Source organism: Macaca thibetana, chromosome 2, assembly GCF_024542745.1.
Source record: "Macaca thibetana thibetana isolate TM-01 chromosome 2, ASM2454274v1, whole genome shotgun sequence".
Lineage (NCBI taxonomy): Eukaryota > Metazoa > Chordata > Mammalia > Primates > Cercopithecidae > Macaca > Macaca thibetana.
In genome coordinates, this window is record NC_065579.1 from 18,767,253 (window position 1) to 18,780,196 (window position 12,944).

Here is a 12,944-nt window from a genome sequence, read left to right on the forward strand (position 1 = left end):
ACTAGGCAGTAGATGTTTTCGAGGAAACTAGAAGATTAGTCTTATGCCTCTCCAAATACATGATCCTGGCTGAACGTACATTTACCGAGCACTGGCCAGAAAAGCTTTGTAACACGAGGTAATCCTGAAATCTACCACTTCTGAGTTTTTGAGATTCCCTTCACTAATACTTCTCAAGAAAATCCGTTTATTTCATGAGACTTATCAATGACTCCACTGGCCACATGGTTTGAGAGTGTGACTCTTACTGATCTTCATCTTGCAGGTCAAATATCTATGAATCAGCCAGCATTTCCACGTATATCTGCTCGAGAACTTCACTCAACAACAAAACGTAAACTATTTCCACTCCCAAAAATAAACTAGCATTGAGTCTCAAATTTAAGTCCTGTTTGTAAAGAAGAGTCTTCCTCACTGAGACACCAGTGGATGAGTACATTGAGTGCAATAACACATCCTGCCCACCAAGGCAAGTATGTGAGTGAGAAACAGCACAGGCAGCAGAAGGACACTTACGGTTGGCACAGCTTGATTAGGTCCTGGTCAGTGGTGCCTGGTGGGAGGCCTCGAATGTACAGGTTGGTTTTACTCAACTGTTCCCCGCTGCTGTTGTTGCTGCTGTTGTTGCTGCTGCTGTTTGTGCTGGGGCTGGGAGGAGCCATGGGGTGGGGAGCTGGTGCATAGGACTGCTGGAAACAGAAAAAGCTGTTACTGGAAAAACAAAAGCCAGCACCTATTCACAGGCCAGCAGCACAACTCGAAAGCAATGTAAGCTATGTGTCCTCTCCAATACACACGCATACACGCACACACACACACATTTCTATCACTACTCTCTGTTGCATTCGAGAATATCATTTGCTTCCCCCACCCTGGCCTTCTGTTCAGATCAGCATAAGTCAGCCATAAAAGGGACAAAAAGCAGTTACCAGGTGTTCCTGGCAGTAGCATATGGCATTTGAACTTGTCTCTGACTACAGTGACTCTCCTTAGCCTGGGAAAGTAGCACATCTTCCTCCCTAATAAAACCGTCACTTTTGGCAATAAACTCTGACCCTAGCTTACCTTTAATACCCTAGCATCTTTGGTTTCCCTCTATAACTTTGTTCCTTCCTTTCTCCAAAGAAACTGGCTCCCATTGTTTTCCTCAACATTACTGTTCAGCACAATTCCTGATACAAAGAAATCATTCCTACAAATAGTGATTCTATGGATGACTGAATGAATGAATCCATCTTAGCTCTTTCTCACATTCCCAAAATTGTTTCTTTATGTTGAATGTTCCTTGTTTGCAAGATGGGGCTACCATTCTTTCCTAACCTTCAAGATCCTCTTTAAATTACTCTAATCCAGGATCTCAACCTAGGCACTATGAAACATCTGGACAGGATAATTCTTTGTTTTGGGCACTGTCCTTGTTCATTGTAACATGTTTAGTAGCATCGTTAGCCTCTATCTCCCAGATTCTAGTAACGCCCATTCCCCAGATGCGATCACCAAAAAATATTCCCAGACATTGCCAAATGCTCCCTGGTGCTGGTAGAAATCTCCCCCTGGGAGAACCACTGTTTTAATTCATTACATTATTATATGGCAAAATTAAAATGATAAAATGACTCCTAGAAATTTAGAATACACAATGTGAGGGTTTTAAAAATTATACATACCAGAATTTATAGATATATTTACTAATTATGCTTATTCCTTTCTTTATACAGGCATACCTTCAAAACTTCTCAACTAATGCTGACTGTCTAGGTTGAGGCCCTGCTGTGTCTCTTCTTGGCTCTGTGACCTTTAAGTGGTGACTTAACCTCTCTGAGAAGCAGCATTCTCATTAATATGAAGGAGATAATAACGGTACTCTCTTAAGTTATAAGATTTTTTTCAAAAAGTTGAGTTAGTGCAAACAAAATGGTTCCTAGAAATTAGTAAGTGTACAATATTAGTAAAAATAACAATAATGTTAATACTTGTGGTTTGTATCTGTCTTGTAGTAGTATCAACCTATATAACTATCCCAAATTTTCTCAGTTGTGACCCCAAGTGCTACCCCAAAATAAAATAAGCACATTCATCAAGATTCCAGGGGGGAAACTTTGGGCTGGGTTCTAATCTGAAGATGAAGAGTCTTTAGCTATTTTATCAGTTGGAAGGTATGTATTTCTCAAACAGCATATTTTTGGAACATTAGCAAGTAAGTATTCAGATGAGGTCAAACTATAATACCTTTTGTGCCATGGCATAAAGGTAAGGAATAATATAATCTGAGGGAAAGAAATGTACTTTGTGTCTCTACAGTTTCATTCTTAAAAAAAACCTCAAGAAACATATTCAACATGAAAATAATATGTCTTTTCATTCCAAAACCTGTGCCGCTGACAAAATTGACAGGCCCGTTGGGTCTGGGTAAATAATGAGATATACTGGAAATAGAGCTGACTGTGGCCTTAATCACAGACAGCTGAACTTTCTAGGTAGAATCCTGCAGTGGCTTCCCACCAAACTTATTAAAAAGTCCTAAAAGCTCCACATGATTTTTTATCAGACTTTTTCTCCAATCACTTCTTAGACCAGACACTGTGGTACTCCCAACTTTTCACCCTTCCCATTCTCAGCCCTACTCTACTCGGCTGGCTCTAATCCATCCTTCTGATTTCAAATTTAGTATCATCCTACAACACTGGTATTTTCCTCCAAAGCTTTCAGCATATTTGGTCTTATTTAATTATTTTTGGCTTATTTAATGCCTGTCTCTAGCACCAATCTGTGTGCTTCCTGAGAGCAGGGAATGTGTCAAACCCATACATGATTAGCACCTAGTCTAGTGCCTGATATACAGTAGGTGCTTGAGAAATATTTAGGCTATAATATATATAATAAAAAATGGAATAAAGACAGCACTTAGCATATAGAGAAAGAAGGCCAAGTTTTAGCAGTACCCAGCTTCGTTTGTTGCAATAGTAATCTTTCACACCTTCCAGGATTTTAAATGTGGTCAGTCCCTATTTCCCACTGTCTATAAGACAATGTGCTTTAGATTCAGTATATCAAATGCAACTCACTGCATCTGTTCTCTCATTCCCAATTCCCCACACTAGCCACCCAATACAATTACCCCATGTCTTTCAGTGTTGCTGTTGTTCTGCCAGTCTCCATGCTAGAAAACTTGGTGTTAGCTTTATCTGCTTCTTAATTCTAAATCTCAGAATACAGTCAGCCACCAAAATCTCAGCCAGCCTCCTGGAAACACCCTTTTCTCTGAATTCTCATTTTTCCCCTCAGCCAGAGTCTGTACCATCTCATATGCAGTGGGCTTCAAGCTTTCTATCATGTTTCATCTTTTATGCCCCTTATTCATTGGGAAGTCAGGGTAGGTTGGGGATAAGAAAATTGTCCAGACTGGGCACTGTGGTTCACGCCTGTAATCCTAGCGCTTTGGGAGGCTGAGATGGGTGAATTGCTTGAGCCCAGGAGCTCGAGGCCAGCCTGGACAACATGGAAAAACCCCATCTCTACAAAAAACACAAAAATTAGCTGGGTGTGGTGCCATGTGCCTGTGGTCTCAGCTATCCAGGAGGCTGAGGTGGGAGGTTCACTTGAACCCTGGAGGCTGAGGCTGCAGCGAGCCATGATGGTGCCACTGCACTCCAGCCTGGGCAACAGAGCAAGACCCAGTCTCAGAAAAAAAATAAAATAAAAATAAAAAAGAAAGAAAATTGTGCAATGCAAACACACCTTGACCAATAGATAAGAAATGCCAAAGTGAAAGAGTAGACATGACAGGAGCAAAACCCAGAGCCTCCAGATTTCTTCTTTGAAATAAACATTTTTCAGCTGGGCGCGGTGGCTCACGCCTGTAATCCCAGCACTTTGGGAGGCTAAGGAAGGCGGATCACAAGGTCAGGAGATCAAGACCATCCTGGCCAACATAGGGAAACCCTATGTCTACTAAAAATACAAAAATTAGCTGGGCATGGTGGTACGTGCCTGTAATCCCAGCTACTTGGGAGGCTGAGGCAGAAGAATTGCTTGAACCCAGGAGTCAGAGGTTGCAGCGAGCCGAGATCGTGCCACTGTACTACAGCCAGGCGACAGAGCAAGACTTTGTCAAAAAAAAAAAAAAAAAAAAAGAAAGAAAGAAAGAAAGAAACATTTTTCTCAACTATTCTTTAGAATTACTTTAGTATCAACATTTTTCATGTAGAATTTTAAAACGAATTACACCGGAGAAAATTTTCTTTTCCTGGTATTTGGATTAAATAGAATATATTCATTGCTTTTTTGATATTTAATATCTACATAAAGCTTAAGTTTCTTAGCTAGCATAAAAAACTATGACTTATTTCCTAACATAAAGTATTCTGGTTAGCTTCTTGGAATCCTCACAAAACTTACGCTCTACCTCTTTTACAAGTCCTGCACACAGTAGGTGTTCAGTACATGCTTGCCGAAGTGGCTTCCTGGTGTATCTCATAATGGGTCAGATGGGATTTCTCTTTACTTCACTTATATGCCTTATTCTCTTAAAATTCCCAGGGCCTTTTTAACGCTGTTTGCTACCACTTTCACATCCCCTCTCTCCAAATTCTTTGAATTCCATTCTGTGCTCAGGCTTTTTCAAAAATGAGACTTTGTTTAAAGCAGTTTTTCCCATTGCATAGCCTTTAAAACCACCAGGGAGCCAGAAAAATGTCTCCAGCTTTATGTATCACGGATTAGAAGGACCAGTTCAGACTGAGTCCTTGACTAATCAAATAAGAAAGCACCAGCTACAGGATGATCAATATGTGTTTACTTCTTTTCCCTCCCAGGGCTCTTTGTGAGCATTTCCATAACCAGAACACCATTTAGTAAATTGCATGATGCCTAAAACAATAAATGTGTCCTCCAAAAGACCCAGCAAATTCACTGGGAAAAAAATTAACAAAATAGTCAAAAGCCAATTGAAGTTGGGATGAGGATCGGGAACTTGTGTGCACTGAAGTGAGATACGTAATTTATACTTAGGAGTGGAAGCACCAGACTTGTGAAGAAAGAATGTATTTCAGAAGCTTTCTGAACAAAATACAAAAAGGCAGTTTTCTTTGTCATATCCTTGTTTGTAAATTCTAGAAATTCTGCTGAAAGTGGTCGATGTTCTCAGTGTTACTGAACCAATCAATCCGCAGATTTTAACACCCAGTGTGGGAACTCTTCCTTATCTTTAGTATTTCATTTATCTGTTGATGACGCACTGATTGATTCAGGTAGCAGTCAGCATTATAAATCATTCTTTGCTTTTAAGAATTATAAATTCCTTCCTCTCCACCCATTTTGCAAATACACATCCTTTAATCAACAAAATGTTGGCAGAAAGTTCCAGGAATGCCTGACAAATGCACAGACCTAAATGAATTAATTTGTGAAAAGCAAAAGCGATTTTGTATGTTCTTGCTGCCAAAGACATATGACCAAAGAACAGTACCTTAAAAAACAAATAAATAAATAAAAGAAGTGTCAATGATCTCTAGGGGTTAATGGGTCACAGCAGCCACTTTGCTGATTAAAGTGGCTCTGCTTCATTTCTCAATTCTTTGTCTTTAGAGGGATTTGGAATTTTATCATTGATTAGCTTTTAAATCATTTTGGAGCACTGAGGAAGGGATTTTAAAATGTTAGTAAAGAAAAATATTTTCCGGCAGATAAAACTGACTTTGCTATATTGCTCAAAGTCACACTTTATAAATCCTATTTAGGAGTAGAGAGTGTTTACGGTCTGGGGTTGCTGAACACTGTAACACTGCACTATAACAGGGCAAGGGGTTGCTATGAATTTGCAGTGTCAGCTTAGAAGCGGTGGAAATGGCACATTCAGAAGGGGATTTTGGACGACACTCTGATTGAAGAAGAGAGATAGAGGATTTCTCTTGCAGCTGCATATGCTTGGTTAGTATGCAGATTTTTCTTAGATGTTTATTCATTGTAGCTTTGCTGGAAGGTTCTGATAGGGATTATGGAATAGGGTCTAAAGCCCCTCAGCCACACATTAGGGAGGCTATCTCAGAGGATCAGTGCCAATGTCCTCTTTAGAAAAAGAAATAAGATGAATTAGCATCCATTGTAAAACATGCTAGTCCTAAAATAGTAATCCTAATAATTACAGGTAGCATCTGTTTCTGCTTGCTAAGCATTTTATACGCTATCTTCATAACAGCACAATGAGGCAAATAATATTTTTCTCATTTTATGAATGAGGAAACTGAGGCACAAAAAGTGTAAATGACCTTCTCAAGGTCACACAGCTGGAGCCCAACTTGAGGCCAGGGACTCTGACTCCAGAAGCCATGCAGTCTCCCATAACACTGCAGAACTTCAGCTCTTAATTATATGGACACCAATAAACATAAACACTTCCTTGAAGTAAACACTGGAGGATGACGCTCTGGCAAAAGCTCTGGAGTGTCTAAGTATCAGCAGGAGGGAAGGAATGATGATGATAAACAGCAGACAGTCAAGATGAAGGTTAATAGGCTCTTTTTCTCTATCAGAATTTAAATGAAGTCCATCTTAAAATTTAATTTCAAAGGGGAAGTGACCATCAGAACCAAGCATGTTATGAGTTTTTCAAATAATGTCAAACAAGTGGGTTCATTTGTCAAGATTCATGGTTTGTTATTTAATAACAGGAAAATGAACTGGCTTGTAGATCATCCTAAACAGCTGTTCATTTAGTGTGCTTTGTTAACATGCCTCATTTTTCAAGTTTGAAAAGTAAATCAACTGGGTCCTACTACATTTGTAAAATGTGTGGTTTGGGTATATAGGTTTGGAGAAAGGTTAGTTGTGTTTTCTTCTATATATATATATATATATATATATATTTTTTTTTTTTTTAACAGAAAGGATTTGGGACATTCAATAAGTGTTGCTCACACATCAATAGAGTAAAACAAATTATTTAACAATCTTCTTTTATACGATATCAAACTATATTTGATGAACACTTGTCTGCAGGCGGGGTTGTAGTTAATATATATGAGCCAGATAATTTTAAACCTTAGTTCCATACTTTGGCAACACTCACATTTTGGACAAGGTAATTCTCTCTTTTAGGGAGCTGTCCTGTACATGGTAACATATTTTATAGCATTCCTGTCCTCTCCCTACTAGATGCTAGTTGCACTACCCTCTCCCAAACTTGTGACAATCAAGTATGTCTCCAGATACTGCTATATGTCCCCCTGTAGGATTGGGAAATCTCTTCCAGTTGAGAATCACTATTTTAAGTAGACCCAGACCCTCTTTTGAAAGGCTAATACAGTATCCCTCACAGAATGATACTAACTCAATGGCCTAAAAACCATAAACAAAACTTTACCACCAAACCAAAGTTCAGCTTCGCATGGCATTCACCCCCTCCAATATACTTACTTCCACCATCTGCAACCAAGATGTCAGTATGCCACATTTCATTTTCAGCAGACTAAGTCTGAAACATACTTCTCCTTCTGATTGAAAACATAACTCTTTACAAAGAGAATTTTAAATATTTTTTGCATGCAATCCCCCTTGGCTGGGAATCACAGAGCCCTGATGCCAAACTGCAGTCAGTTCTATTGCCGGCATCTGGTTGCTGGCAGGATCCTGAGGCAGTTGGTCTGGTGGTTTTGGAGTAGCCTTGGACTCCATCACACAGCAGTCTGTTCTGCTGATGGTCTCCCCAATTTGTTTTTATTCATCTCCTATGCAATAGAATTTGTACTCTTTTTATCCACTCAAGGGTAAAGCCCTGGATAAAATCTCCCAAGGGACTGACATGCCAACCCTTTTACTATCCAAAAATGAATACAAACTACATTATTGTCTTAAATCATACATTATTTAGCTTGCACGTACACATGTAATCCATTGCTCACTGGATAACACTGCTACAGGCTATTGGATTCATCTCCTTGACAGTGTAATTTCCACATAACCTTGATTCTTCAGACCTCTCCTCTAGTGTGAACACAACATTAGAGAGTGGACATGGTAAGAACTGTGGCAGTCACTAGTGTGTCTATAATAGCCTTAAATGAGGGTGAATATGAATACTCTCTGTGCAAGTAATAACAAATACAGCTAAATTAATATCTAGCCAAGCCATGCAATTATAGCCATGGTTTCATGAACCACATACATTATGGCTTTGCAATTTTATGCTAGGCAATTGCCTCTCCATTATCTAGAATACAAGCATAGTACACAATTGTTTCAATTAGGTCTTTTATTACAGTTTGGTGAAAATCTGTCCTACTTCTCTTTTCCTACCCAAAGCTCAGATGTGGAAATAAGCAATAAAAGACAAAACTCCTCATAAAAGGCAATCATTTGAATATTCTCTATCAACTGGCCTAGGTAATAGCTGCTGTCAACAGTGGTAACATGGTGCTTAAGAGCTCCAGATTGCCCACTATGAATCCAGCTCCACCACTAACTAGGCACTTAAACCTCTTGTCATGAGTGAAAGAGGAATTATGATTATTTCACTTCATTGGAGTGTTGTGAAGCTAAAATGTATAAATCATGTGTCAAATGTTTAGCACAGGGCCTGGCACAGAGCCAATATTCAGTAATTTTTTCTTGTTTTCTCATCATTGCCATTGTCATTATCATCACCACGAGGCAGATCCACAATATGAGCATTGCCTTCTCAGTTCTAGTTGGAGTAATTCACCTTGAAGGGGGTGCTATAAGAGCCAGTGATTTTTTAAACATGAAAGCCACTATTCTTGAAATGAAATTATGTCATTAGAACGGTGGTTTGCCATTTTCATCAAGAACTAAGCTGTGATGAAACAATCATTGTGGATGGAATGGCTAATTTGTTTCAAAGTATTTACAAATCACTACTGAGTTTTTATTAAAATTCTGTTAGAATGGGATTCACTTTTGCTCTAAATGTTAGTTTTTGAAAACTTCAGCAGATTGCATAATCACACATTGCTCTGTGCTATTTACAAATAGGTTTAATTTAAAGTCATTGAATTCCATTCAGAGGCTTAGATATTAAATGACATTTTAAAATTCATGGTACTTGGAAACACAAATTAACTAGTTATTGTTCAGTTCAAGCACCTATAAACAAATTTGATTAATAAATTTATAAGCTAGCAAAGAGTGGTTGCTATAAATGACATCAATGGAATTTTATAAAGATTCTCAGTTTTTCAAATGCCAATGACATCTGGTCTTTGCCCAATTCTTCTTTTAATTTGACTAAATTTTTATCTCTTTAAATACATACAAACAAAATTAACATATATTCAGATATTGCAATGCTTATGGCATTAGTTTAAAAAGTCAAGTGTATATCTTGAAAATAACCCAAAATACTCAGGACTCCAATGTTGATAATGGTTGGTTCCTTATGGGATAATGAGACATGATGTGTTCCCCAGCTGGAGATTACAGTATTAGCTACACTATGGAAAATAATTGTTAGAATCAGAGCATTCCCCCAAAATACTGAAAGTGACCATAATGGAATATCTGCTTTGTTTGTCCAAGGAATACCTAGAGATCAACCCAAATGCCTGCTTTCATGATGAACTAGAATCAGTGGGCAATGAGTGAAAACCCAGAACAGATCACCAGAAACTCTTTATGGAGATTTCTGGGCTAGCCAGCCATGTCAATGTCAAACGCAATCAGAGATAAAGAGGTCTTCCGAAATGTACAATTATGCTTAGCGTAACATTCTTACACTTAATAAGAAAGACGTATTTGCCTAATTTTTTAGTTTAGTTTTCCCCCCATAATCTCTATATTTTATTTTCCTGAGACAGAATCTTGCTCTGTCACCAAGGCTGGAGTGCACTGGCATGATCTCGGCTCACTGCAACCTCCATTACCCTGGTTCAAGCAATTCCCCTCTCTCAGCCTCCGTAGAAGCTGGGATTACAGATGCACCCCACCACATCCAGCTAATATTTTTGTATTTTTAGTAGAGATGAGGTTTTTCCTAATTTTGTGTTTTACATAATATTATGTTTCACAGTCTAATACTCTTATTTCCCTAAAATTACAATTAGTAATACTGCCAACAACTAAAATTCCCCTAGCTTTTTTTGAGATGGAATCTCACTCTGTTGCCCAGGCTGGAGTGCAGTGGTGCAATCTAGCCTCACTGCAACCTCCGTCTCCTGCGTTCAAGCAATTCTCTTGCCTCAGCCTCCCAACTAACTGGGACTGCAGGCGGGTGCCACCATGTCTGGCTACTTTTTAAAATTTATTTATTTTTGGTATTTTTAGTAGAGACAGGGTTTCACTGTGTTAGCCAGGATGGTCTCGATCACCTAACCTTGTAATCTGCCCACCTCAGCCTCCCAAAGTGCTGGGATTACAGGTGTGAGACACCGCGCTCAGCCTCCCCCAGCTTTTTTTAAACGGATACCCTCCTAAATAGAAAGGAGACCAATGGATGTAGCTTAAAGAGCACCAACATGAAATATGCAGTGATAATACTTTATTGCAACTAAAAGAACTCTTCCAAAGTTTCCTCCAGTTATGAAAGTCATGGCTTCAGACAATAATGAGGCATTTTCCCTTTTAATTGACTAGTTTCCATATTAACCAATTATATTACTGATTTGGCTACTGGTAGCAAAGGGATGATAGAAATAACACACTTTGTTCCCCATTACATAAAACAAAAATTACTGTCAGTAATGGACATACAATCAGAACACATATCAGAACATAGTATCAGTTTTTTTTTTTTTGATACACCAAATATTTTTGTCCAATTAAATGAGAACTTTGCTTTTCTGAAAGTGAATCTATGTTGACACAGGAGCAATTCAATAATAGCACAAATAGCATATACAATCCTTATACCAGTTCTCATCCCAGCTCCATAATGTGTCCAGCCTACACGTATCCCTGTTTCCTTCTACTTCCCAGTATTCACCATTCAAACCACACCATAGTCACATCTGCATCTATACCTTAATATGTTATCTTCTCTGCATCTGAAATGCCTGGGTTGTACTCCTGTATCTGATTCTATGGTGACTTAATATTTTTCTTACGAACCGGGAAAATGTGAGAGCAAAAGAGGGGGACATTAGTAATGAAACCAGGACACAAGGAATAATTGAGGCTGTCTGAAGCAAATCAGGATGTATGGTCACCCTGTAATTACTTTCTGTTTATCCAAATCCCACATATTCCTCAAGGATCACCTAAAATTATACCCACTCAGGACATATTCCTTTTATTACTTTAGAGCTATTTCATTTCCATACTTTTTCAGTTTCTACTTCATCAATATCTACCAAAGATTATAAAATAAGAATAGCAATGGCTAAAGTTTATTGAGCATACATTATATTTCAGGCACAATTCTAAGAGCTTTATGCTCATTGATTTATTTTCTGATCTCAGAACTCTTGGAGGTAAGAACTATTATTATCTCTACGTTGAAGAAGAGAACATTGAGAATTAGGGAGGTTCAATGACTTCTCAAGGTTGTTCAGCTGCTCAGCATCATACTCAGGACCTGAAGCTAGGCAGTCTTCACTTCGGTTAACTCCAGGTTTAAATCCAGATATGTACAGTCCAATCTAACAGTCATTAGCAGCATGCAGCTACTTAAATTCACATGTAATTAATTAAAATTAACTTAAATTTTAAAATGTATTTCTTCAGTTGTGCTAGTTACATTTCGAATGCTGAAAAACATATGTGGGTACTGACTGCTGTATCTGACAGGTAGACACAGAACATGGTCATCATCACAGAAAGTTCTACTGGACAATGCTAATGTGTATCATTCTTATATACAAGGTATAATCGCCCATACTATGTGCTGATGAAATAATGGTCACAGTTTCTATGCTATGCTACTATTTACAGGAATTTCTTGAAATGTAATTAATCTCCTTTTAGTAGAAACCGTATTCAAGTTTCCTCCCACGCTCAAGAAGTAGGTTTATATTTTGGCATATGAAACCTATCTTTCAACACATACCTGCCCTGACCAAACATGCACATTATTAAAAGATTTGTAGGAAGTAAAAATATAATTTGAGGGGAAAAGGTGTATTTTATCTTTTTAATCAATAACCAAACTTTCATCTAAACTGTAAAATTGCTAAATATCAAGAAAAGATAGAAATTAAGATTAGCTGTAGGTACAGAGTAAATGTGTCTCTCTTTGGCAGACAAGCTTCCTTCCTGGGGCCGTCAGCATTTTCAATACCATATAGTCTACTTTACCTGCCATCCCCAAAGACAAAACAACCCCGCAACTCCGCCATCCTCCATGTAACATACATGCAACCAATTTTGTTTCTGTCTAAACAGGACCAAAGCAAAAAAAGGAGAAGGTTTTCTTACAGTGAATTACCAGGGTGATTCAGCAATTTCATAATAACCTATATTCCATGGCATAAAATAGTTTTGTTGTTTGATGAGCCAATTCATTCATATTTTATTGATGTAGCAAAATTAAATGTGAACAGAACCTAGGCCTTTAAAGTCCTAAATCTAGGAAATGTGAACTATAAAACATAATAATTTCCTCAAGAACACAATGTTAGAGCACAGATCAAAAATGTGACAGAAATTAATACATGTAAAGTAATTGCTTCATTATAAAAATTGAAATAAGCACTTGCACAGATAATTTTCTATAAATGCATTTTCAAAATTTATTATGTTTGGGGCTGTGAGGTGGTTAACTATGAGAATAAATTAATGTTCAAGTTTAAGAAAAAAACCTCATGATAAAATGAATATTAGGCAATTTATACTATTATCAAATTTATAATTTTTATAATAAGAAACTTATAAAATATTTAAACAAACTTCTATTGCTCATAATTATAAACCTCTATGAGGACCCCCATTTTCAGTATATTTTAAGTCAATCCACCTCAAACCTTAGAGATTTTCTCAAAAGAATATAGGCACGTCCA

General features: G+C 37.8%; 1 protein-coding gene across 16 annotated transcripts in view; it reads right to left on the reverse strand.

Annotated features, from left to right (window-relative positions):
* RBMS3 (RNA binding motif single stranded interacting protein 3) overlaps positions 1-12,944 on the reverse strand; it is a 1,212,964-nt gene that overhangs the window by 598,405 nt on the left and 601,615 nt on the right. For 10 of the 16 annotated variants that reach the window (XM_050779422.1, XM_050779425.1, XM_050779419.1 and 7 more), the window contains one exon: positions 517-689. In XM_050779422.1, coding sequence (XP_050635379.1) covers positions 517-689 — 173 coding nt within the window. The remainder of the gene's footprint in view (positions 1-516; positions 690-12,944) is intronic. The other 6 variants (XM_050779420.1, XM_050779433.1, XM_050779429.1 and 3 more) reach the window with 1 other exon arrangement.